Source organism: Phallusia mammillata, chromosome 1 (genome assembly GCF_965637545.1).
Source record: "Phallusia mammillata chromosome 1, kaPhaMamm4.hap1.1, whole genome shotgun sequence".
Lineage (NCBI taxonomy): Eukaryota > Metazoa > Chordata > Ascidiacea > Phlebobranchia > Ascidiidae > Phallusia > Phallusia mammillata.
Genome location: NC_137252.1, coordinates 12,919,907 through 12,946,083, shown reverse-complemented (window position 1 = coordinate 12,946,083; position 26,177 = coordinate 12,919,907). Strand labels below are relative to the sequence as shown.

Here is a 26,177-nt window from a genome sequence, read left to right as displayed (position 1 = left end):
TTAAATTTATTTTAAAAAAATACTCAGACAGAGTGAAAAGTCAGGCCCGAATCAAGCCCGTTTTTTTAAAAAAAAAACCTAAGCCCGAGCCCGACTTACAACTCTGTAGTGGCACCATGGGCCATTTGCAAGCGAAGGCAAGTTTTGAGAAATGCATACATACATACATAGGCCTGAATCGTATACAGTACAATTGCATTGCCTAAAACCGGAACCACTCTACGATGTGGGGAAAAAACGTGATCAAACACGTACAATGCAGCGGCGAACTTTCAGAGCTCGAACCGATGTTTCTTAAAACTATGGGTAGTTTACGCACGGCACCAAAACAACAATGCAAAATTTCGTATTTGAGCTAGCTGGCGCAGCAAGGCAGACAACTACCAGTCAAACACTCACAAAATGTATGCTAAATGCAAATTAACCCACATTTAAGTAAATAGTGTAGAGCTCTTTACCCTTTTTCTCTACATGGACGATTTTAAACTGATGTTGCGATTCCATGAAATCTTCACATAAATGCAAGACTTACGGCTTTTTGGCTGGAATATAGACGTGAAACAACAATTTGAAAACCAAAAAAAAAAACAATAATGTAGTGGAACGTTTTTCAAGAGAACGATAGTGCATCAAAAAGGTGGTACAATTACAATAGTAGACACACTACAACAGGGGTGGGGAACCTGTGGCCCGCAGAGACGCTTGGGTTTCAGAAGTACTGGCAAACGAGTCCAATAATTACATATTTTTGAGCTGATTAATGCGCCTGATGCTAGTTTTCTGCGACCTGGCAAAATGTGGCTAGAATCAAATACGAATTGTAGTTAAGCATATTTTGTAAGCAACAAAGCAAAACAGATGCGGCCCGCGGTCCAATTTTGACATTTGTAATTGACCCCACAGTAACAAAGGTTGCCCGCCCCTGCACTACAACAAACTACTACCACTCTTAAGCCTACAATTTTCGTTGGTAAACGCTCATGCTACGCTCTGTCTGTTGCGGACCCGGGGTGAAGAAAAGTGCAACTTACAGTCAGGAACCAGTTTATTTACGATCTATGCAATACATGCGTATAAGCTAACAAACACACAAACAAGAGCACAGTGACAAATTAGGAAAAACATTCACCAGGCAGTTAGCACAAAGATAAAATAAAACAAAAACACTTTGAGTAGTTTCAAAGTAGGATCCTCATACAAACAAAGATGGCTGATGAAAAATGGTTAACAAAACAAAATAGTCAAATAGAAGTAAATTTGCTTCCACTATTTGGCAACAGGTAAAATATCCTGATTTTCCGAAAATTTCATTTCAGCAAAAAGATAATTATTATCATGTAAATTGACAATTCTAAAAATAACACCAGCAATTAAAAAAAAATACTTCAGACACAACATATATTCCTGCAGCACAATAAAGTTGAAGATTGCATCCTTGGGTTATCATTTAAAATATTTCACAGGCCAGTAATAAGGGACTCATAAAGCAATTGTTTTTACCAATAAATATTTTTTATCCAAACTTTGAGTCTCGTTGATCAAAAAGGTAAACAAACAACCTAACAACAGCTTTGGGGTAATTGAGCATTTTAATCATCAAAAAATTAACATGGGTAAGTGCATGGCTTCAAGTTAAAATTTCCTCAAACAGTTTAACCTTGCGACAAAGACCGACTGATGGTGTTTGGTGTTGTCATCATACGAATTTCAGATCTAGAAATTTGTAAACAAAAGTAGGTAAGGTTTGTTTTATTTCTACACTGAAGTATGCTAAAAATGTGACTTCTATTAAGTTTGCTTCATTTAAATTTCATTGAACTTTTTTGTTGGTGACAAGTCCATCAGCATAAAATCAGAACTCAAGGGACAAGAGAGGATTAAAAAATGCAACCTTGCAAGGGAAAGGTAGTTAAAAATCTTCATGCCATCTAGACCAGTGGTTCCCAACCGCCGGTCCGCCCAAATATATTGCCGGTCCGCAAATTATCTTACTTTATGCCGAGTTACTTTTTAAAATGGAATGATAAGTAGACCTATAGCAAAGTTGTTGGTACCTGCGAAACTCATTTTACGCTTGGCTGTAAAACTGGGGTAGCTTTCCACCGTTGATACCCGCGAATTGTTTGATAAAGCTTTTGTGACGTATATGTTTGTTTTGTCAATATTTTTTTGGAAAACAAAGTTATTCTTCACTTTTAACTTTGAGATAAGATTCATACTGGAAGCGAAACAACAGCAATTTTGTATGTAAATAGATAGGCGTTTTGTTGTTTGAGTTGATTGCCCTTTGGTTGTAACGTTCCGTCCTAAATACATAGGCTATGACTAAATCTTGCATTATGTTGCGCAACGACAACTTTGGTGAACAAAAAGCTTATAAATACATGTTGCATTCATTATACGATCTTTTGTTGCCGGTCTGTGGATTTTTTTCAAATTTTTACCGGTCCCACAGTGTAGAAAGGTTGGGAACCACTGATCTAGACAACACAGCAACAACACCATCACCAATTAAACTGACCTGATTTTTGGAGGTAAAGTTTGCATATTAAGACGATGTTTGATGACAGATAAAATACAAAGGGTTTTCAAGCTGGGGTCTGCAAAATTTTAAGCATCCATGTAACTGTTAAGTAACTACAGTACATACCTTTTGTAGGTTTCGGCACTTTATGTTTATTATTATCTGGATGTTACTTATCATAAAATCAAGCTTCTTACTAAAATCCAAAACATGTGTGTCACTGTGATCTTGTAGGTTTGTGTCATCAGTTTCAATAAAAAAGCTGTTGTCAGCAGCGTAATAATCACTACTTGCTACAGGGCTGTAAAAAAACATACAAATGTTATCAATCAATTAAAACAGTTAAACAAAAAAAAATTTAGTTTAGAAGGTCATTTTGTGTAGTACATCGGTGAAGGCAAGTTTTTGAAAAACCACTGTTTTTAAACATAACATTTTTACAAAATCCAATAGTAAAAACACCTTGTTCCTCCAAACATAAAAAGTCGGTTGTCATGGATACAACAGCATTGTCGTCTTCTAGCCATTGGAAGAGTTCCGACTGTTTTCACTTTGCTCCACAATGATATATCTGGTATTAACATGGGTTTTTATGCACAAAGTTTTAACTTTCTTTAAAATTACGCTTCACACAAATGATTATAGTTTAATTGGATTGCTATAGCTTGTATAAATTGAAAAAAGATTTTGACAAAATTTAATGCACCTGGATCAAACTTCCACAAACAATTAAAATGTTGATCGATTTCACCATTGTATCCACAGAAAATGTACAAACAACCTCCATGCATAACTGCAAACCAAACAATCAGTTTTATGAGATGTAAATCATTTTCTTGTCAACTTTTTGTAAGTGAATTACATGCAGAATGGCTTCGTCGTCCCAATGGAGCAATAGATGTTGGATTAACTGGATTACTCCACTCACATGTTTTTGTGTTAAAAACCTATAAAATAGAGAAACAATTTAAATACATTTTATTCATTATTTCAACATCATTTTATCTTTACAATTTTAATGCACTTGATTCATTCTGGTTTACATGATTTATTGAATTTTCAGTTTAGTTTTTTTGAAAAAAAAAAATCATCCCATAATTGATGGATTGACACAATGTATATTTGAAACCACATGCAGATATTTGGAGAAGAATTTTACCCGGTGTAAAAGTTTGCCAACCACACTGCACCCAAAACAAACAATATAAACAAGACTGCTACTTCTTCATTGTTCATTTACCTTTAAAGTGTTGTCATAAATATCTCTATTTGAGTGCATAGGAGCATTTACATCACCACGGCCACCAAACACATAAATTAGATCACCATGGGATGTTATTGTGTGAAAATCTCTCCATGATGCTGGAATACCACCCTAAAAATAATAAAAAATCAAATAGCAAGATAGATTCCTCAAAGAAACAAATCGTTGAGTTTTAATGCATAGTTTATTAATTAGGTCATGTTAATTCTTTTGTGCTGCAGAAACCAAGAGATTGATTCAGCACATAAAAGAAAAAATTGAATTTAAAGTTTCTATACTCACCTGACAATAAAGTAGAGTACCAGTTAAATGAAAACAAAAATGTGTGTGTTATTATAAAAAAGCAAGCCTATTTAATTATGTAGCACAAGGTGTGTATGAAGAGATACTCTATACTTGGCAGCAGGCATAATCAACACAGAAAGTTATAGATGTGAAACGGAATACAAACTGAATACCTTTGCTTGAATAAAGTGCCACATTTTTTCTTTGAGGTCAATCATGAACATTTGATTGGAAAAACAGTCAGCCTAAAAGGAAATATGAAACGTGCAAATCTTACATGCTTAATGTGAAAACTAATCATTTGTTGTGCAATAACATACCTCCTGCTCATATCCACCAAAAATGTATATTTTGGAGTTTACAACACACATAGCATGCCCATCTCTGGCACCAGGATATGTCCCTTTCAGTGGCACTTTTTTCCAATGCAGTTTGTCTGAATAATAATATAACTAAAATCATTAACACACCTAAGGTAAGTCATGATGCTACAAGCGCCACTTGCTTTGCAAGCATGGGGAAAAAACTTTCCAGTTTATTTTTAGATAAAGTCATTGCAATTTGCAACTAATGTATCTGTTATGTCTAATCACTACAATTACTTGGAACAATAGTTTTAACCTACAAAGTGTGTGTACAGTAGTACTGAAGCTGCCTGAAGATAGAGGACCATAGTTCACCATAAAAAAGATCTCAAGTTTATAGAGCTCTTCTGGCAAATGTATCTTTATTCCGACGTTTGACGTCCTATACAGGTCGTCTTCATCAGGGTAAATAACACTGAATGCGACTAGAACAGTGCACCATAAACAAAGGAAAAAAGAATGAAACGCAAGCACGTCACAACGCAACGAAAACACCACGCAATAACGAATGATTGGGCCTCTAATCTTTGAGCAGGTGCCTGTAGCACGCTGGAAGCATCACGTCTGTTTTGATGGTCATTGTGTTGCCCCGTTGGTGAATATTCCATGACTCAAGAAATAGTCTTTTCCTGTAGTCAGGCTCCCGGGTCAAAACAGACGTGATGCTTCCAGCGTGCTACAGGCACCTGCTCAAAGATTAGAGACCCAATCATTCGTTATCGCTCAGTGTTTTCGTTGTGTTGTGACGTGCTTGCGTTTCATTCTTTTTTCCTTTGTTTATCGTGCACTGTTCTAGTCGCATTCAGTGTTATTTACCCTGATGAAGACGACCTGTATAGGACGTCGAAACGTCGGAATAAAGATACATTTGCCAGAAGAGCTCTATAAACTTGATACTATGCCTGGCAGCAACAGCTTATTTATAAAAAAGATCTAATGCAGAAATTTTATACCATGAGGGGCTCGCCATGCACACAAAATTTTGTTTATTTTTGCTTTACCATAGTTGTTAGCATTCTGTTGTTTTTGTTGCCAAAATTATTTTGTCATTGCTAGCTTGTTACATTACAGTTGTGTTCCAAAGCTAGTGACGCAGGCTGTTAAGTTTGTAGCAAAGCAAGAAAAAGAATTTAGCTTGTTGTATACATTTTTTATGAATTGAGTACTACAAGCTTCATCAAAATAAATTGAACATAAAGCACTATTTTGTTTTCATGTGTGTTCCACATATCTATCACATCACTGGAAAGAAAGGTTGGCAGAGGTAGCAAAAACACTTTTCTATTCCATATGCAACATTGTCACATGTTTTAATCTGCTTTAAATTAAATGGCACACTAAACCCACCAGTGTTAAAGCAGTGCAATACATTGCATGCACCAAATGAGTCGTTCCGTCCGCCCCACAAATACACCTTATTATCAATAGCTACAGATGCATGACCATATCTGGAAAACACATCAAGTGTTATCACCTGTCAATCAAACCTTACTCTACAAATATATTTTCATAGTTAAGAAACACACATATTTTATATTGCTGTTTCAAAAAAAACTATGTACTGTACCTCATGTAAGGCACATGTGCAATATTTTCAAATGTTGTTTTTTCTGTTGGTATTCTTGCCCATCTGTAGGTATCTAAAATTTAAACAAAACACACAGTTATATTAATACATCAATAATCAACTATTAAAACTTCAATACAAATAAGTGATTCCAACTAAACAATTTCAAGCAGACTTACACAAAACTTATTTTAAAGGGAAATTTATACACTGTAACTTACATGTGTTAAAGACATGGACATCAATAAGGCTGATAACTTCATAATTCACGCCCATGCAGTAACCACCGAACATAAATATTCTATGTCCAATCAGAGCAGAAGAGTGGTTAACTCTCCGAGGGCCACCTTCCAATGACACAGTCCATCGAGGCAACATAACTCAGTCACTGTCTATTATTGTACAGTATTTCCCCTGTAAGAACATTAAATTGTAACACTTAAAAAAAAACAGATTTGGACACACATATGCAAAATCATATTATCACAAAATGTGTACAACTAAAAATGTAAAAATGTTAGTCTTGAAAACAAATAATTTCAAGCTGGGTTGCAACAGTCAAAGCAGACAAAATGCGGTTCTCAAAGATGTGTTAAGATTACATAGTTTGTCACACTGAAGGTATTATCCGTATGTAAATCGCTAAGTATGAAGATTAATAACTGATTATTGGGGAAGTTCAGTTGTTTCTCCGATACCCATTTCATCTAACAGCTCAGTTGAAAGTTCATCCAAAATCTCAATAACATGAGCAGCTTGAGCTTGGCGAATGTCTTTGGGCATTGTCATTGAGTGTTTTGCCTTTACATGAATGTCCAGTCTTTCATGGTGTTTAAAGCTCCTATGGCAAACAGGGCACTTGTAAGGCTTGTCTTTGATATGGGACCTAACATGTCGATCTAAGTGGTATCTGCTTTTGCATACTCGCTTGCAAAATCGACAACAGTTGGCACAGTTTTTTCGTCGATGCAGCTCGTAGGCATCTTCTGTGCGGAACACATCTTCACATAAGATACACTGAAATACTTTGGTTTTTACAACAGGTGTAGCCACAGTCATTGTATTGTTGGGTTTAGTTCGATGATACTCTAGATGTGCATCCAACCAAGACTCCTTTCCAAAGACAAGCTTGCAAATTGGGCACTTGATCTCTTCAACTATGTCATGTTCATCTTTTCTATGAGAAAAAAACTCCTCAAAGCTTTCAAACTCTTCAATGCATTTATTGCATTTAAAATTCAGGAAATTTTCTCCAGTTGAGAAGACTTCAAGTGTAGAACTCACCAAACTTTCAAACTTCTTTGTTAGCTGTGATGTTGGTGTCACATTAAAGTCTTTGAACATACCTTTATGGTCAACTAAATATTGTCCACAAGAATTGCGAGTACTTCGCAGCAAATGGGCCTTTAAAATGTCGCTTCGCTTAAAAGCTTTACCACAGGCACGACAACCAAAAGGAGTATCTCCAGTGTGTTGCGTCACATGACGTCGAAATTCAACCATTTTGGCACACTCAAAATCACAAGCCAGACATTTTCGCTTTTTGCCTTGAAGATTGCGACAGAACTTCTTTACACTTTCATTTTCAACATGTTCAATGTACATTTCAATACAATTGCCATATGTCTCTAGATCATCATCTTTAGTGGTTTGTATCTCTAGTCGACCAGATTTTTTCTTCTTTTGCAATAAATTTTTCATTTTCTTCCTGTTTTTGCAGTACTTGACAGTGTGCATTGCACGATCAAGCTGATTGGTAAAAACCATTTTGCATCCTGAACAGTTAAATTGTCCTGGTGATTTTTCCACCATACTAGAGTTTAAAGCATTACTGGGTGTTGAATAAACTTCCATTGCGTTTGAAGTACTTGACAGAACATTAGTGTTTGCTTGTTGTATTGCTGATGTTTCAGAATTACTTGACTCCAACGAGGTATTTCCAGCATCATCAGTCATTTGTTCAGCATCAGAAATTTCTGCATCCGAATGAATGTTGTCTGTTATGGCATTATTGTTAATACTTGTGTTAGCACTTTGCATCGCGCGCACAAACTCGGAGGTAATCTTTAGTATTTCAGAGATTTGAAGAAAAGAGGCAAGTAGCATAACCTCTGCTAACTTCTCCTGTGTCAGCTCGATTTCACCAAGATATAAAAAGTTCAGTAACTCAGCAAACACAGCAGGATTTGACAAAGTCAAGCCAATTGTCAAAGTTTTTCCATGTAGTTTTTCAATTTCTTGTGCCATATAAGGGCTGTTTGCCACTAAAACAGATTTATGAGCTGGGAATTTGTAACTACCAATAGCAATGGTGATATCACAAAAGCGCTCATTTTTTCGCATTTCATTCAGAGTTTGGAGAGTTTTTCCACCAAAGTTTGGGGAAACGTATAACATTTTGTCGTCCCTAAATATTTGCAACTGCCACTACCAAATCCTAAATACAGACCCCTATCACAGTCACCTGAAAAATCCAAATACATGTATTATCTATTTCATACAAAACATCACATAAGCAGATACAAACACAAAAGCAATGAACAAAAATGTTTAACATCAGTATCAGTTGTACCAATTTCTGTCATATACATATCAAAAGTTACAGGACTTTTTTCACATCAACAAACTTTCTGGTTTGTTGTTGCTGTTTTAACGTTGGGCAACATATAAAACATGATCTTTTAAACACTTTGGTCACAACCAATTTAGCAATTCTATGCAACAAATTTAGGGTTTGTTTTCTCACCCATAATAAGTCATGAAAAACGTTCCAACTTTGATATTAGTAAAGACTTTACCTTTTATCCCACTTTTTCGTTTAGTAGTTGTGCACTTTCCTGCTTAATACAATTCACGAGTTAATTTAAATGCTTTGTTCAGTTGAATCTTACCAAGCAAACACATAAATTTAAAGTTCATTGTTACCAGCTTAGCTCAAAATAGAATGTCACAAAACAATCTTAAATTGATTTTTAGCAATGGTATGGTTTTACAGACTGCTTATTTTATGTCAGTTGGTTATTGAGTCATTTCCTTCATCAGCAGAACCCATGACTTCAACCTCTGTTTCCATGGGGATATTAGTTTCATCTTGTGTATTGTTTGATACTATTTCATCAACTTCTACGATCTGTGGAATGCTGCCAAATCTAGCATATTTGGGCATTATGATTGAGTGTTCCTGCTTTAAATGAGCTGCAAGCTTCTTGCGTGTTTTAAATGAGTCCTTGCACACAGAACAGGCAAAAAAATCTTCATTAATGTGAGTACGTACGTGGCGATCAAGATGAGCCCTGCTTGCAAATACTTTATTGCAAAAACGACAGTAAGTTATGCAAATTTTTGATCCATGAGCCTGAAAAGATTCTTCATCTTGAAATGATTCAGCACATAAAATGCACACAAAAACTTTTCTCTTTATTGTTGACAATTCAGTAGTATTCTGTCTTTCTTTGTTGTGGTAGAATAAATGTTTGGTCAGCCACAGCTCTTTTCCAAATTCCAAATGGCATATTGGACATTTTATCTCTTCAGTTACATCATGTTCAACACTTCGGTGATTGGAAAAGTCTTGAAAATGCTCAAATCTGAGATCGCACTCAGCACAAACAAAGGGACAAAAGTTTTGAGCATTCTCCAATTCCTGAATTAAACCATCGCTAGGTAAAGTTTCCTGGGAATTTGTTTCCAAAATGGCTCTTGTAGTACCAGCTGATTTAATGTGGGAATTAATTAATGAAACAGTTCTCGTAATACTTGCACCTTCTGGTAATTGCTTATCTGGAGCTACGTAACATGCTCCATTCTTCCATCTTGATGTGTGTGCTTGTAATGAATCCTTTCTTGGAAAGTGTTTCAAACATGTGGTACATTGAAATGGTTTTTCACCTGTATGGATACGGATGTGACGGCGAAAATTTCCCAAACTAGAATTTTCTTTACCACACTTCGTGCACAAAAAAATGTCTGGTGCGCTGTTAGTGTCCAAGTATTCTAGTATTTGAGGATCAGTTATACTGTAATTGTTACTATTTCCCTTGACCTTTTTTCTAAATATCCATCGCTGTTGTCTGTCTCTTCTGCGTTGTTTAGTAGGGCTTATACCTTTTCGACAAGAACCAGAGGAACAATGCTTGTTTAGTGTTTCTTTTCTTTTATAAGACTTTCCACAAAGGTCACACATAAAGGGCCTTACTCCAGTGTGTAAAAGTGTATGCCGCATGCAGTTATTGCGGTTATTAAAAGGACGATTGCAAATCTTGCAAACATGCTTTTTCAAATCCTCATCAAATTTTACATCCTTGAACCTGTCTTCTGTATCCTGTAAAGCTTCAGCAACAAAGGGGACAAGCTCCTGTGTAACCTCCTTTATTGGTTCTTCAGATTCATCCAGATTTGGTTCATCATCAAAATCATTTTCTTCATCATATTCCTCATTGGAATCAACAAAGTGGTGAACAGTGACTTCAATTGGAGCTGAGCTTTTTACACCAACAGTTTGTACACTTTGCAAAAATTTGGTGGTCAGTGTTTGTATTTCAGATATTTGTAGATATGCTCCAAGTAGCATTGTCTCGGCAAGTTTGTCTTGGGACAAATCAATATCGCCAGTGTAGAGAAAAGTTAGAATTTCTTCCATTACTTTAGTGTTTGTCAATTTGAGACCAATTGTAAAGGAAGATCCACTCTCCACGGACAAGTGCTGATGCAGAAATGGACTGCCTGCAATCAGGATTGCTTTGTGTGCTGGATAACTTACCCCATTCAGCTTAATGTTAATGTCACATGTTTGTTTCTTCTTGCGAAGTTGATTTAAAAATTTCAAGGAATTCAGAGAAAAGTTCAATGATGAATATATCATTGCAGTTTTTTTTTATTCTGCCTTGGAAAAAAACACCTAAACCTTGAGAAAGTGAAAAATAAAAATGATAAAACTGTATGTACAGGACATAATGAAAACACAGAACAGACTATTGTATGAGCAAATTAAGAACAACATCAGGTAAAACTAGTACCAAATTGTGAAATTTAAATAGAAACAAGCCTGTGAGGATAAATTAAAATGGTGCAGGTTAATAGGAAAGCTAAACAGTTTTAAGTCTTATCGGTGTGTTCACATTTAAAGCAATAAATAAAAAAGATGTTTTGGCAGCATTAATATCACATTGATTTTGGACACATTGTTATTTATTCATAACTAGATAAGTTGGCAGTATTTGTTTCTAAATAAACACTTTAGTTGAAATACACATAAAATAGAATACACATGATTATGGTGACTACTATTTTGCCAAAAGACTAAAAATAATCATCATCATCATTTTGGCAAAAGTATTGGTTCTATATTAGTATTAGGCATGTGAACAGAATGATCATCTCTAAGATGCTTAAATAGTTCATCATGAAGTCGAAATGTATCTTCACACTTCCAGCAATCAAACGGTTTAGGGCTTGTATGCTTTGCAATGTGCTTATTAAGCTTCCATTTGTCTGGAATTGACTCGCCACAAAATCGACACTCTTTTGCACAGGACATTTGCTTATGATGATGAAAGTCTTCCTTTGTAGAAAATTCTTTTTCACATACAATACATTTCCAACGATATGGTTTAGTCAAGTCCTCAGTGGTTTTGGTGGTTTGATTAACATGGTAACCAGTATGATTGGCAAACCACTTTTCATCTCTAAATACTAAGTTGCAAAAGCGACATTTCAATTTTGCAAAGGTTTCTTTGTGGTTTTTAACTTGGTGAGCTGAAAATTCTGCAAATTTCTTAAAGCCTTTGTTGCAAGTTTCACAAAAATAACCATATTCTGGCATTTGTACATTTGTATTTTCAAATGATTTTCGCGTAAGCGGTGGATTTTCACTCTTTCTAACTTTTCGCCATCGTGCATGACAAGGGCCATTCTTAAAATGTCTCTTGAGCACCTGGGGAGTAGTAAACGTTCTGTGACAAAATGTACATTGATGGCCTTTCAATCCACACTTGATTACCATATGTTTTTTGTATTCTTCAATAGAAGGAAAGATATTGCCACAAAATTTGCACATGCAATTAGAATCAACAATTTTCTGCTCCTGATGCTGTACATTATTTTCAAGATCTTTGTCAGATGTTTGTTCCAGCGGAGCATAATGACCTGCAATGTGCTGTTGTAATGTTGCCTTTCCTACAAATGATTGATCACAGACATAACACATCAACACCTCATCAATGTCATGTTTTTCTTTTCTGTGCTTTTGATAGAAGTCAAAATTCTTGCATCTCGCAAAACATAGTCCACATTTAAACAGAAATCTATCATCAAAATCCTTTCTGCTTAAAAAGGCATTTGGGTCCTTTTTTGTTGACTGATTACAAATTATGTTTTTCTGATAATGGTATAACAGTAAACTGGTTGTTTTGCAAGACTCGCCACAGTATCTACATGCAAAGGGTTTGTTTTTATGGCTTTCGGCATGGTTAAGACATGCGTTGTATCTTGTGTTTTGCCTTTTGCAGAACCTGCACAAAAACTTGCCTGTTTTCTTGTCAAACAACACAAAAGTGGATTCCGTTACGATTAGTGACTGCTCAGTTTTTTCTTCATTATTATCAGTGAGTGTTTCAGGGATAATTTCAAACTGAACTGGTTTAGAAACTTTGGGATTGGTAACAGATGTTTTTTGGTTTGTTGTCTTTGTCACTGCGCTTGTTGCAACATTAGAACTTATTTCCACAATCATAGAATCGTTGCTCACATTGTTTGATACTTTGCTCTGATTTTTAGTCTTTTTAGCTGGCAAAGATTTGGCTTGTGATTTAGCTGGGCGTTTTGTAGCACTTTTCGGCTTATAGCGTGGCATACCCGGAGTCCATGGCTTGTCATCATTCTCATCAGGTTTTTTCTTTGTCTTTGCCGCCTTTGCAACACTTTTAGCAACATGAGCTACGAAGGTCTCCATTCCAGTAAATTCCTCAATACCATTAACAGTGTAATCTTCACTGGGATCAACACTGGCTGTAGGGCTGGGAACACTTTCATTAACACTATAATTTTCAATGGAATTGACATCAGCAGTAGGTTCGGAAACAACTTTAGGATTAGTTTTCCGCTGCATACTATTAAGGAATTGTGAGGTTAACATTGTAAGGTCAGAAATTTGCAGAAATGTTCCTATCATAGTCATTTCTGCCACATTTTGTTCAGTCAATTCCACTTCACCCGTGTATATGAAGCGAAGTACGTCTTCGAAGATATTCCACTTTGTCAACTGTAATTGCAAGTGTAAGAAAGTTCCAGTTAGTCCGGCAAGATGTTGTCGCATGTATTGGCTTCCTGCTGCAAGTACAGCTTTGTGAGCACAATACCTGTTGCCACTAACATTAATGACAATGTCACAAAATTCTTTGTTTTTTCTCATTTCACTCAGCAAATTCAATGCCATTTCTGGATATTGAGGCAAAGAATAAATCATGATTGTTGTGTTTTCATACACTTTCAGTTAAATATGAACATTCAGATACAGGTTTTGCCCTAAACACATCCCTACATACCTGGAAACAGAAATCAAACATCGGTATGAGTTTACAAAATAACAAAATGGTGCATTATACAAAAGAAGGGTTAATTTATTTGTATCAAATAGTACACAACTCATTTTTCTTGTTCGCAACAAAAAACTTGCACACATTTACAACTTTTTGCTAAATATGCATGTTTAAAGTCATGATCAGGGTTGCAGAGTTGGATAGTATAAGTTCCAACACCAACCCCTAGTATTACTAATATGCTGACCTCTACAGCTCTACTGCTAATTTTTTTTTGAATACAGATGGCATGAGGGAAAAAAGTGGGGAAGTTGGGAAGCTCCTTCCCAGAAAACCGGTCCTATTTGCGGGAAATTTTTATTGGCCGTTTGTTTGACAGGTGGATAAAAGTCGAAAATAAATATTGCAATAAAATAACACAACTCCGCCAGCTTCTATTAGTATGTTAAAAACCAGCGACATAATGATGCATGATGTGTCAACATTTTAACGTTGCGGTGGTGCAACAATGTACACTTCAATGTAATCAAAAGTTTTTTATTCACCGTTTAATAGGTACATGCCTTAGGACCCATTTGTGTGCCTTTCATAAGTCAAGGGCAAACTTTTGAGTTTGCAAGTTGAGTTTTGTAACCTTAGATATTGGACTGTACTAGTTAAAGTTGGACAGTCTAAATTCAACTCACCCTAATCCTCCAACTCTACAACCCTGGTTATGACCAGGAGTCACATTTTGGGTAAAGTATTAAACCATTCAGTGATTTAGTGTCAAAGTCTCATAATTTGGTGTGAGGATGGTTGGGGTTACAGTGGTGAGATTGTTTTATTCTTTTAGTGGCTTAACTTTGTTTTTTCTCAAGTGTGTGTAAACATGTGTCCGTAGTTGGGCTCTGCTTTTGAAAACTTTTCCACAAAAGCGACATTCATCAGTGCAGCTATCGGTTCTGTGACACTCAAACTCATACTCTGTTTCATACTCCAAGTCACATATGTGGCATTTGTAGCTTTTCGGTACAATGTTGGACTGGCCTGAAACTTCTTGAACATGATATTGAACGTGTTTGTCAATCCATATTTCTTTTCCAAACACAAGTCCACAAAATCGACATTTCATTTCCTCTTTTGCTCCATGTTGTTCACCACGGTGGGAAGCAAACTCAGAAAACTTCTCAAACCCAAGGTCACAAGCTTTGCAAATGAAACCATAAACTGATTTAGAATTGTTGGTTGTGTTGTCCACATTTTTCTCCGAACTGATAGTATGTAATTGATTTTTTTCTAGTTGAACTCCACATTGAACTTGCCTTGTACGTTTCTCTAAATGACGCTGCAAGCTGGGCTTACAAGAGAAGAGTTTATGACAGACTGGGCACGGTAAGCCTGAGGTTTTGCATTGTGCAAGCAAATGGTTGTTGTATGCTCCAGGTTCATTAAATTTTGCTCCACAAATTCTGCAAGTAAACTTGGATGTCGAGGCTGGTTCAGTTATACCTTCTTTCTCACTTTCACTATCACTACTATCTTCATTTGACAAATAGTGATGTTTTATGTGTGAACTCAAAGAGTCTCCTGTGTCAAACGACTCTCTGCATATTATACATGTTAACAGTTCCTCAATATTATGAGCTGTGAGTCTGTGTTCCTGGAATGTTTCAAAAATTTGAAACATTGTATAACAAGCATCACATTTAAAACGAAAATCATTTACAATGTCATCTTTAGTCAGAAAAACTGAAGCATTCGTACTTACAGCTGACTTGTTTTCGGAGACAACACATGTTTTGCTTTTTATGTGACCTTTTAAACTTTGTTCAGTGTCAAAAGCTTTTCCACATATACTACAAACACAGTGCCGTCGACAATGACTGAGACATCCCTGTTTCCGGGCAAAACTTTTGCCACACAATGAACATTTATACCTCTTGGAAATTTGATCAATGACCATCAAAGATGAATTACGTGACAAAGGTTTTGCTGGCTTCTTATATTCTTGTTTCTGCTTTTTTACGGCCGGCTGTGAATTGTTAACATCATAGTCTGTTTCATCAAAACTCTCAAACTCAGCATAATCATCTGGTACTGTAACTTCCATAGATGGTTCAGCCAAGCTACTAATGTCACTCACTCGAATGTCATGTGTGCTCTTTAAAAACTGCACTGCTGCTGATTTGAAAGCGGAAATTTGTAGGTGTGATGCAACCATAGAAATTTCTGCAAAGTTGTCTTTTGTCAAGCTTATTTCGCCTGTGTACATAAATTGAAGAATGTCCTCAAAAACATCAGCATTGCTCAGCTGCATCTGTAGCTCCAGTAAGTCTCCATGCAATGTAGCCAAATGTTGTCGCATGTATTGACTGGCTGCCACAAGTACAGCCTTGTGTGCTGCGAATTCGATGTCATTCACACCCAAAGCAATGTCACAATATTCATTGTTGCGTCGCATTTCATTCAGCATCTTTGAAAGGCAATAGTCTTGTGATGCATAAATCATGATAATATGGTTTTCAGTGATTCAGAATATTACAAAGAATATTTTTGTCACCAAAAATATTTTGTCACCTAACCTACAACCTGAAAAACAAACAAGACATGAAAGTACACATATACACAAATAAACAAAAAAAATCTGTGTTAAAAACACTAAAAAAAATAAAAAGTTTTCCAAAAAAATTTGGACAGCTATGTCACAGTTTCATAGTTTAGACTTTTATTAAGGAGACTTTCAACCGCATGTTGTTTCTGCATATGTTTGTTTAAACTCCATCTTCGACTAAAGGCCATGTCACACTTTAAACAGGGAAACGGTAGATTCTGTAGATGTCGGCTTATATGACTCCTCAGGAGTTTTTTTCTTCCACTTGAAAACTTACAAAATCTGCATTTAATGGCACACCTAAGTGTTTTGTGAAAACGATAATCACTTTCATGTTCAAAAATTGCTTCACAAACAATACATGTCCATTTTCCATCTTCCGTTAGTGATGGGTATCGTCTTCTTACCCTTGCACAATTTCTCCGTACAGCATGGAAATAAACGTGTTTGTCAAGTTGAGATTTATAATTTGCCACAAAATCACAAAATCGACACCTCATTTCTTCACTGGTATTGTGTATTTCCAATCGATGTGAGTAAAACTCATCAAATTTATGGAAACCTGAGTTACAATCCGTGCAAAGATATTCCAACACATGTTCCTGAGACTTAACTTTTCTGACATCAATCTTGTCATTATCAAGCCTCCATTTTTTTATTTGTTCACCACATGAAAATTTTTCAGACTTATGATGACGCTTTAACCCTTGAGGACTTGTGAAAGAGCGTGAACAAATTTGACAAACATGACCGCGATGTGCACATCGTGAAGCAACATGCTCTTCATAAATTTCTTGCAATCTGAAAATCAGGCCACATTCTGTACATAAGAATTCTTCAGGTTCTTTCTTTGTTGGAGGTTTTTCTTTCATTGAGTGGCACGACTGTATATGCAAAGACAATGAAGAGTCATGATGGCTTTCAAAAGTAATATTACAATCAATACAGGTTATAGGCCAGTCCTCTTCATGCATTGTTTCAAGATGTTGTTGCAAGTCAACTTGCTCAGCAAATTGTTCATCACACAACAGGCAGGGCAGTATCTTTGGTAGTGTTTTTGGTTTAGATTTTTTTTGAAAATTTTGACCTTCTTTAAAATAATGCACAGGAACATGCTGAGCAAGGTCATCTCCAGACTGAAACACATCTTCACATACCCAACACTTAGGTATCTCGTCAATTTCGTGTGACAACATTCTATGCTCTTTAAATGAGTCAAATTTACGAAAAGTTTCCCAACAGATGTCACATTTAAACAACAGACCATTAGAAATATTTTTTCTGCTAAGGTAAGGTTTTGACATCAGCCGTTTTCGCAGTATTATGCTGTCCTTCATTGTTAGTTGACGATGAGGTCTTGAACTAGTTTTAACAGGTTTCTTTCGTTCGCTCTTTACCAAAGAAGCATCAACAAATTCGCTGTGGGTCTTGCAATGACTGAGACAAGAAGTTTTTCGGTTAAACATCTTGCCACAGATGATACATTCATACTTGTCCAGCTTTTCGTCAAATGTATATAAAGATGAAATCTTTGTAGGTGAATTGTGATTAGAATGAATATCATCATCACTCTGCATTATTGTATCATTAGCAAGTTCCGATCCAGTGTCATTGAAATCATCCTTTTCGTCTTCCATTTTTCTTTCTGATATTACAACTAATTTTGAATTTAAATGTAATGTTTGCACGACTTTGTATGATTCTTTTTTGATTTTTTTCTTAGGAGTGGAACAAGCTACTATTGCATCATCCGGCTCAGATGTGGTTTGGTTTAAATCATCTAAACTTTTTTCTTCCTGTACAATGACTTGTACTGCTGGAGACATATCACAACCCAACCCATTCTGAATTTGCATTCCATTTAAAAACTGAACAGTCAACCAAGTCAGTTCTGTAATTTGCAAATAAGAGCCCAACATCGTCAATTCTGAAACATTTCCATTTGTCAATGCAATTTCTCCAGTGTACAAAAAATTAAGAACATGTTCAAAAATGTCTGTTATTGTCAACTTTAAGTTAAGCTGTATGAAGTTTTCAGATAATGCAGGCAGATGCTGTCGCATATATTGGCTACCTGCTACAAGTACTGATTTGTGTGCTGTGTATTTAGTTCCATCAATGTCAACAGTAATGTCACAGAATTCATTATTTTGGCGCAATTCATTCAACAGCTTCAGAGCTGTTTGACAATAATCCGGTGATGCATAGATCATGACTCAATAAGGGAACCAGCAATCTTTAAATCCAAAGTGTTCAGCAATGAGGCAATTCAGAAATCTTTCCCATTAGGATGTACAAAATAACTTTAATGGTATCTACACAGTTTTTTTCCTATTTGAAAAAAGAAAATAAAGCATCAAAACCTTATCTAAACATAATGAAGGTAAGGCAAGTAAAAAAGTACTGTAGTGTAGCAAAACAAATTGAAGCAAAGCATATGAAATCAATGGTATATCACTGAACTGCTTACATTAGAAATAAACTGAAAAAAGGCAATTGTAATGATGGTTTTGATAAAGTTGACATGTTTGATAACACTTATATTGAATCATCTAAGTTTATTACACTTTCAACAGCATGTTGAGTGTGCATGTGGTTTAGCAAACTTTGTCTCCAACTAAATGCCTTGTCACACTTTAAACAGGGAAAAGGCAAGACCCTTAAGTGCCCACTGACGTGTTGTCTAAGACGTTGCTTCTTTCCAGAGGAAAAGTTGCAAAATCTGCATTTTAATGCACATCGAAGTGTTTTATGAAACCTATAATCACTTTCAAGTTCGAAAACAGCTTCACAAACAATACATGTCCATTTTCCATCTTCGGTAAGAGAAGGGTGACGCCTTTTGGTCCTAGCTGATGTTTTACTTGCAACATGGATACTAACATGTTTATCAAGTTTTTTTTCATCACTTATTACCAGATCACAAAAACGACATTTCGGTTCTTCACTAGCATTGTGTTTTTCCAGTCTATGTGTATTAAACTCATTAAACTTTTGGAAACCTGAGTCACAGTCTCCACAAAGGTATCCAGGGACAGGATTTTGTCGTGGCAAAACCTCTGTGACATTAATCTTATTATTATCTTTCCTCCATTTCTTCAATTCTTCACCACAGGAGAACCTTGGAAGAGTTAGATGACGCCTTAGTAACTGAGGTCTGGTGAAAGAACGTGAGCAAATTTGGCAAACATGACCTCTTTGAGTGCACTTTGATTCAACATGCTCCTCATAAATTTCCTTCGATGTATAAATCAAGCCACAATCTGTGCATAAATACTCCTTGTCTTTTTCGTTTCTTTGTGACTCACTGAAATAAGCTGATTGCTTTTTTCTCTTTGCATGCAGTGACAATATGTGTAAAGACAATCCAAGGGCTTGGTTATGTTCAAAAGTAACACCACATTTGGTGCAAGTAAAAGGCCAGTCCTCTTCATGGCTTGTTTCCAAATGTTGCTGCAAATCTTTGTGTTTGGAAAATTGTTCACTGCACATAAGACAAGGAAAAATATTTGCTTCTACAGATTGGGTAATAGTTCTAAATATTTTATCACCTTTCTCAAAATAATGGACATGAACATGCAGAGCAAGGTCATTACCAGAATCAAATTGTTCTCCACATATCCAGCACTTTGGTGTTTCTTCTAATTCATGTGACAACATTCTATGCTCTTTAAATAAATCAAAGTTACAAAATGTTTCCAAACAAATGTCACATTTAAACAAAAGACCATTCGATATGTCCATCATGGTAAGATAGGGTTCTGACATAAACTGTTCTTTCAGTAGCAGACTCCCCTTCATAGTCAGTTCAACTTCAGGTTCAAGTTCAATTTTATTGGGCTCTATCTGTTCGTTGCTTGACAAAGACTCATTGACAGCATGGCGATCACTGATGCCAGAAGCTTGTGGAATAATTGACTTGAAATAGAAGGATGAAACACTCATTGGTGATTCATGAATAGGCAGAGAATCGTTGTCACTTTGCATTAATGTATCATCTTCAAACGCTGGTTCAAGGTCATCAAAATCTTCCCTTTCATCATCAGTTTTCCTTTCTGATAGCAAAAGTACTTTTGAATTTAGGTTTAATGTTTGCATGGATTGGTAGGATTCAGTTTTTATTTTTTTAATTGGTGTTTGCCAGGTTGCAAGTCTACCATCCTTTACAGTAAATTTTTGGTTGAAAGGGTTTAAACTTTTTCCTTCATGTACAATGACTTGAACAGATGGTGACTTTTGGGAAGCAAGACTGCCTTTTGCTTGCATTCCATTTAAATACTGAACAGTAAGCCTAGTTAGATCATTAATTTTCAAGTATGAACCCAGCATGGTCACTTCAGCAATATTTTCATTTGTCAACACAATTTCTCCAGTGTACAAAAATTCAAGAACATCTTGAAAAATCGTGGTACTTTTCAACTTTAAACTTAACTGTATAAAGTTTTCAGATTGTAGATGTTGTCGCATATATTGACTACTTGCTGCAAGTACTGACTTGTGTGCACGGAACTTGGAGCCATTTATGTTAACAGTGATGTCACAGAATTCATTGTTTTTTCGGAGATTGTTTAGCAGCTTCAAAACTGTGATGGAATGCTCAGTAGCAACATAGATCATTTTAGCAGAAATTAAACAGTAAGTTTTTCCTATTTTTTCCTGCAAATGTAAAAGACGCATTGAAATAAATGGTTGCAATTGTGACTTCAACATATATACACACACACATTGTTATAACACCACAACATTTCAATCTATTGTTTGCTTTAAACTAATGCACAATTTTACACAGCGTAAAAAAGGAAATACCTAAACCATGCACTAATACAATGATGTTTACCAGTGGTTTCCAGCCATTCACCTGTGGCATGCAAATAATTCAATGTGGTACATAAGGATATTTAGTAAGGTTGAAATTCTACCTGCACAGAAATGGCAATGAACCATTATTTATGTATAAGTGTATGATTATAAATAGATGGAAACCGCTGGTACATAAAGTTTGCAGTTTATCAATGTAAGCAAAATTTAACACAGATCATATAGAATTAAAGTGTCAGCACACACATATCACATTTTTTTACATTGTTTCAATCATAGACTGCCTTGGCATTACAATGGAATGTCTCAGACGAAGATGCTGAAACAAGATGTCTTTCCGTGCAAATGATAAATCACACTCAAAACATGGATATGGTCGATCCCCAGTATGAGTGCGAACATGTCTTCTAAGATTAGCAAATCGACTGAACCTTTTTCCACAGAACCTGCACTCAGATGCACATTTCATTGTTTTGTGGCACTGAAAATTATTGTCACTTTGAAATGTGGCGGCACAAAGTTGGCATGTGTATTCCTCTCCCTTGGCTGTTTCTTCTTGTTTTTGAGTGACATGATACTCTACATGTTTGTCAACCCATAGTTCTTTTGCAAACACAAGTTCACAAAACCTACACTTCATCTCAGGATTGGTGCCATGCAGTTCTAGACAGTGCGATGCAAATTCAGCGAACTTTTCAAATCCGACCTTACAACCATCACACAGATAACCGGTAATATTGTCTGAAGACTCATTCTGTTCTTCTTCTGTGGGTGAACTAGTTTCTTCAGAGCTATTAATTTTCTGAAGAAGTTTTCCACAGTGTCCTCTTCTGTTGGTTTCCAAGTGACGCTTTAGTGTTTTTTTACACGAAAATAATTTACGACAAATTGGACAGCTTGGATCTGTGTCTTTAGGCTGGTATGTTGGTCTTTTTGTACTCCTTTGTTGCCTTTCGTAATTCTTTGTTACTTTATAATGCTCTGGTATATGACAAGTAAGAAACTCCTCTGTATCGAAACATTCATTGCATATTGAACATTTCAGGGTCTCTTCTATTCCATGTTCATTGCGCCTGTGAGTTTGAAAAGGAACAAAATTCTCATATTTTTCAAAACAAACATCACATTTAAATCGTAATCCATTTAAGATATCACGCTTGCTTAAATAAGGAAAGAGGGTGGAGTTTTGTTGTGAACGATTCAGTCCTGCAAGCCAACACTCTCTGCTTTGTGAATAATGAGTTCTTAACTCATCCACAGTTTTATGGAGGTTTCCACAATGATTGCATAAGAATGAGCCACTGCTCTTATCAACATGTGATAAGCAGTGGTTGATACAAATATATTTGCGTGAAAACTGTTTACCACAAGTTTTGCATTGAAATTTTTTCCACCGCCGCTCGTAAAGCTTTATTGTAGAGTTATCTTCTTCATTGCAAGTGCTTGTTTTCTGTTTTTTGGCAGGTGAAGAAGTCAATTCATTCTCAGTACTATCATCTTGGTCTAGAAAACTCATTTGGTCATTCGAAACATCCTGTGGTTCAATTGAGTATTCCAACTCGGCCAATTCATTTGCAACACTAAACTCTTGAAAGCTGTTAATAAACTGGGAAGTAAGATTTAGCAGTTCCGGCATCTGAAGATAGGAAGCTAACATGGTCATTTCAGCAATATTTTGCTCTGTAAGTTCAATTTGTCCATTGTACAGAAACTGTAGAACTTCTTCAAACACACTTAGACTTGTCAACTGCAAATTAAGAACAAACACCTTTGTAGTAAGGTTGGCAAGATGTTGTCGCATGTATTGGCTGCCAGCAACCAAAATGGCTTTATGTGCCGCATATTTTGTTCCATTGATGCTGATCAGAATGTCACAGAATTCATTGTTTTGTCGCATTTCATTTAGCAGCTTCAGGGCTGTCACAGGGTACTCGGGTGATGAAAAAATCATTTTCTGCGAAGTTTCAATTTATTAACAACCCTACAGCAAACTTGTCTAGAAAACATAAAGAAAGATTTAAACAAACTTAAAAAACAAATTTTGTATGTATGACAAAATGCATAAGGTATCACTAATTTTGCAAGTTGCCACTGGAACCTACAAAATGCACAGACATAAATAACAAAACATGACTCTGGCAATTTTTTTACAGCTTTGCACCATTTTTTCATTACGAATAGTTCGACAATCATAGACTTTGACAAGTGAAAAGAGTATATATATCATTATGTTACTTTTGTGTCACAGTCACATGTTTTTTTCATTATTTTGTATGCGAGTAAGCAATGCTGCTTTAGTCTATGCATGACACATATTTATTCTGTAATACCCAAATAGCTTAAACAGGTCAGATGGAGACAACCAAAGGGCCATAAATATGCATAGCTGTTAAACACACAAAGCCCAGGTATGAGTTAGATCAGTACTGGCAAATTCACTATCACCTGCTTGTTTTACCAGGAAATTTTAATGCCACAAGCTGCTTTGGCATTACAATTGAGTGCATGACACGCAAATGTTGAAACATTGTATCTTTACGACCAAATCTGCTATTGCATTCAAAGCAAGGGAATGGTTTTTCACCAGTGTGCATTTTTATGTGACGTACAAGGTTCAGACGTTTGTCAAAAGGTTTAGAACAAAATCGACAAGAATCAGAACATTTTTGCTTATTATGTTGCTCAAATAAGTCTTCATGATCAAATGTTAGTTCGCACAGCTGGCAAGTAAACTTTTCTCCCCCGTTTTCAATGGCAGCTTTCTTTTCAGCCACATGTTGTTGTACATGTTTTTCAAGCCACTCTTCATTTCCAAATAGTATACCACAAAACTGACAAAACATATCAACAGCCATTGCATGCTTTTCTTCACTGTGTGTTGCAAATTCTGCAAAAGTTGAAAAGCCAGGACCACATGCACATTGAAAAGCAAAAATTTCCTTTGTTTTGTCATCAACATTTTTGCTTGGGCGCTTTTTAATTGACATTTTTCCGCATCTAGTCTCTTTGCAGTGTCGCTGTAAATTGCGACGGTTAAGAAATACTTTATTGCAGTGTAGGCATGTTGCACTCATTTTGTCCAATTTGTTTGTTTTTTTGTTCGCGTCTGCACTATCTGTCCTGTAATGCTCTTGAATATGATCACACAAAGAATCACTATCTTCAAAGGATTCCTCACAAAATGGGCACGTGAGTGCTTCCTCTACATTATGTTTTGTCTGTCTGTGATCTTGAAATGTTTTAAAATCTTGGAATGCTTTAAAACAATCAACACACTTAAACCTAAACCCATCATTAACTTGTTGTTTGGTAAGAAAGTCGTTACAATCTCTGCTAACCTGCTGTTGTTCTTTTGCAAAGTGTAAACATGTTTGATTGTGTGAATAATGCACATTTAATTGTTCAGGAGTATCAAAGGGCTTGCAACAGTCTGTGCAAAAGTAAACGTCAATGGTGTGTGTCATGCAGTGACTTGAACAAGTTGATTTCCGTAAAAAATCTTTGCAGCAAACTTTGCAGCGATATTTTTGCTCTTCTGCAATGAATGCTACCCTGGTCAAGTTATCTTTTTTTGTACAAAATGAAGGAATTTTCTGCTGGCATTCCATATCTGACGATGAGTCATTACAAAGGTTTGTATCGTCTAATTGGCTTTCTTCGGGCTCATTAGAATCAAAATCTTCCAATAGACCATCATGTTCAACAGCAACCTCAAACAATGGAATGCTTGAGCTAAAATTTTCCACAGGTTGCATACTATTTAAAAACTGAGAAGTTAATGTTAAAATGTCATTAATCTGTAAGTATGAGGCAAGCATTGTTATTTCGGCAACATTTTGTTCTGTCAGCAATATTTCTCCAGTGTATAGAAATTTTAGAAGATCATCAAACACCGCTGGGTCAGACAACTTCAAATGTAGGTTCAGAAAAATCCCAGAAAGTTTAGCAAGTCTTTCTCTCATGAACAGACTTCCAGCCACAAGCACTGCCTTGTGTGCTGCATAGTTATTGCCATTAATGTTGATGTATATGTCACAAAACTCATTGTTCTTTCTCATTTCATCCAACAGGCCCAGAGCTGTTTTGGTGTACTGTGGTATGGAGTAAATCATGTCATCAAAGTTACTATTTTGTAATCGCTTAAACTGAAAGTACAAAACTATGTTAACTTTAAGGTATGTAAATGCATTATGTCTTGAGATCATTATGTCAGAAATGCCTTTATAAGGTGAACAAACCTGACAATAAACCAATCTGCAAGTATGGCAGCTGCATTTACCCAAACTACTACATGGCCCTCTTACTTGTATTGTATGCACTAAACATTGTCTTGCAGGCGGACTTAAGGCCAGTGCAAGCGCACACACGAGACAACCTTTTCTAAATGCCTGTGATATTGTTGGGAACTGCCATATTCTGCAGACTGGACAATAAACATGTAAAGTATTTTTCTCATAATCTGGTGAGTTTTTTTTATGCAATATGAGTATATGACACATAAGCTTGCTCAGTTGGACGTGGCACATCAAAACGAGGTGTTATATTTAAAACCGTTAATCACATTTCTTAATTTAGACATTTTTTGTTATTTTGCACATATCATGTTATTTTCTGCATGTTTGCAATTAGATCAGGACTAAATTTGCGAACTAAAATTTGTGCTTGCAAGTTTTAAATCTACTTTTATTCATAAATTAGACATAATATCCTTAAGCGCAATAGGCAATAGCTAATAGCATTTAATTAATAACACTACTTTTTCGTTTCTTTGCTGTTGAAATGAGAATATTATTTTGACCTGCAAAACAGCCCTAGTACCATACTAACTGCATTAATACTTTCAAAAATATAGTAAAACTGCTTTTGTTTTAAATGTGTGTTTACTTTGCCTAGAAACAAAACAAAAAGTTGCACGCTGTCCTCTTCGTCGTCAATTCGTCATCCTAACAAACAAACAAGCTTGCAAATTGTCGGCTTTCCTCTTTCGGAGACTTTGGCGTCCTAACTCACATCGGTTGAACCAGCCTTAAACATGACCACCGTGGGGGTTTTAATTTTGTTTGTTTTTCGAAGCGTTTAAGACGCAAAAACTAAACTTAAAACTGTTCTAATTAATGTTTCAATTCACCAGGACGGTAATTTTATGTTAACGTTTAAACATGAAGCAAGTATCTCGGTTAAAATGCTGCAAGAGGTACTCAGAATTTCCGCCATGTTTTCCCGCCA

General features: G+C 35.9%; 8 protein-coding genes across 8 annotated transcripts; all 8 read right to left on the bottom strand.

Moving 5' to 3' along the window:
- Positions 1-1,027: 1,027 nt before the first annotated feature.
- LOC145227833 (kelch domain-containing protein 3-like) lies at positions 1,028-6,443 on the bottom strand. The gene is made up of 12 exons (XM_080092757.1): positions 6,227-6,443; positions 6,006-6,078; positions 5,786-5,886; positions 4,394-4,509; positions 4,247-4,318; positions 3,765-3,899; positions 3,387-3,471; positions 3,231-3,317; positions 2,987-3,095; positions 2,722-2,825; positions 2,522-2,600; positions 1,028-1,713 (listed from the first exon to the last, which is right to left on the bottom strand). Exons 1-12 carry the CDS (start codon positions 6,381-6,383, stop codon positions 1,653-1,655), a joined length of 1,179 nt encoding a protein of 392 aa, XP_079948883.1. The 5' UTR covers positions 6,384-6,443; the 3' UTR covers positions 1,028-1,652.
- LOC145227813 (zinc finger and BTB domain-containing protein 8A-like) lies at positions 6,420-8,402 on the bottom strand. The gene has a single exon (XM_080092736.1). It carries the CDS (start codon positions 8,400-8,402, stop codon positions 6,672-6,674), a length of 1,731 nt encoding a protein of 576 aa, XP_079948862.1. The 3' UTR covers positions 6,420-6,671.
- Positions 8,403-8,469: 67 nt separating this feature from the next.
- LOC145227806 (zinc finger and BTB domain-containing protein 41-like) lies at positions 8,470-10,912 on the bottom strand. The gene has a single exon (XM_080092725.1). It carries the CDS (start codon positions 10,864-10,866, stop codon positions 9,016-9,018), a length of 1,851 nt encoding a protein of 616 aa, XP_079948851.1. The 5' UTR covers positions 10,867-10,912; the 3' UTR covers positions 8,470-9,015.
- Positions 10,909-16,107, bottom strand: LOC145232394 (uncharacterized). The gene is made up of 2 exons (XM_080097044.1): positions 14,379-16,107; positions 10,909-13,494 (listed from the first exon to the last, which is right to left on the bottom strand). Exons 1-2 carry the CDS (start codon positions 16,029-16,031, stop codon positions 11,323-11,325), a joined length of 3,825 nt encoding a protein of 1,274 aa, XP_079953170.1. The 5' UTR covers positions 16,032-16,107; the 3' UTR covers positions 10,909-11,322.
- Positions 16,108-16,111: 4 nt separating this feature from the next.
- LOC145227788 (zinc finger and BTB domain-containing protein 41-like) lies at positions 16,112-18,475 on the bottom strand. The gene has a single exon (XM_080092701.1). It carries the CDS (start codon positions 18,344-18,346, stop codon positions 16,220-16,222), a length of 2,127 nt encoding a protein of 708 aa, XP_079948827.1. The 5' UTR covers positions 18,347-18,475; the 3' UTR covers positions 16,112-16,219.
- A 23-nt stretch (positions 18,476-18,498) lies between these two features.
- On the bottom strand, positions 18,499-20,843 carry LOC145227778 (uncharacterized). The gene has a single exon (XM_080092689.1). It carries the CDS (start codon positions 20,841-20,843, stop codon positions 18,672-18,674), a length of 2,172 nt encoding a protein of 723 aa, XP_079948815.1. The 3' UTR covers positions 18,499-18,671.
- LOC145227822 (zinc finger and BTB domain-containing protein 41-like) lies at positions 20,835-22,902 on the bottom strand. Its single transcript, XM_080092747.1, has one exon. The coding sequence runs from the start codon at positions 22,900-22,902 to the stop codon at positions 21,211-21,213; it is 1,692 nt and encodes a 563-aa protein (XP_079948873.1). The 3' UTR covers positions 20,835-21,210.
- A 41-nt stretch (positions 22,903-22,943) lies between these two features.
- Positions 22,944-25,128, bottom strand: LOC145227799 (zinc finger and BTB domain-containing protein 41-like). Its single transcript, XM_080092711.1, has one exon. It carries the CDS (start codon positions 25,061-25,063, stop codon positions 23,393-23,395), a length of 1,671 nt encoding a protein of 556 aa, XP_079948837.1. The 5' UTR covers positions 25,064-25,128; the 3' UTR covers positions 22,944-23,392.
- Between the last annotated feature and the right edge of the window lie 1,049 nt (positions 25,129-26,177).

Coding starts and splice junctions, on each gene's coding strand:
- LOC145227833 (XM_080092757.1), bottom strand. CDS start 6,383: ATGTTGCCTCGATGGACTGTGTCATTGGAAGGTGGCCCTCGGAGAGTT. Junction 4,510..5,785: donor ATTGCACTGCTTTAACACTG/GTGGGTTTAGTG, acceptor ATTATTATTCAG/ACAAACTGCATTGGAAAAAA. Junction 2,601..2,721: donor CACACATGTTTTGGATTTTA/GTAAGAAGCTTG, acceptor AAAATTTTGCAG/ACCCCAGCTTGAAAACCCTT.
- LOC145227813 (XM_080092736.1), bottom strand. CDS start 8,402: ATGTTATACGTTTCCCCAAACTTTGGTGGAAAAACTCTCCAAACTCTG.
- LOC145227806 (XM_080092725.1), bottom strand. CDS start 10,866: ATGATATATTCATCATTGAACTTTTCTCTGAATTCCTTGAAATTTTTA.
- LOC145232394 (XM_080097044.1), bottom strand. CDS start 16,031: ATGATTTATGCATCACAAGACTATTGCCTTTCAAAGATGCTGAATGAA. Junction 13,495..14,378: donor TGAGAAAAAACAAAGTTAAG/CCACTAAAAGAA, acceptor GTTCATATTTAA/CTGAAAGTGTATGAAAACAC.
- LOC145227788 (XM_080092701.1), bottom strand. CDS start 18,346: ATGATCTATGCATCACCGGATTATTGTCAAACAGCTCTGAAGCTGTTG.
- LOC145227778 (XM_080092689.1), bottom strand. CDS start 20,843: ATGTTGAAGTCACAATTGCAACCATTTATTTCAATGCGTCTTTTACAT.
- LOC145227822 (XM_080092747.1), bottom strand. CDS start 22,902: ATGATTTTTTCATCACCCGAGTACCCTGTGACAGCCCTGAAGCTGCTA.
- LOC145227799 (XM_080092711.1), bottom strand. CDS start 25,063: ATGATTTACTCCATACCACAGTACACCAAAACAGCTCTGGGCCTGTTG.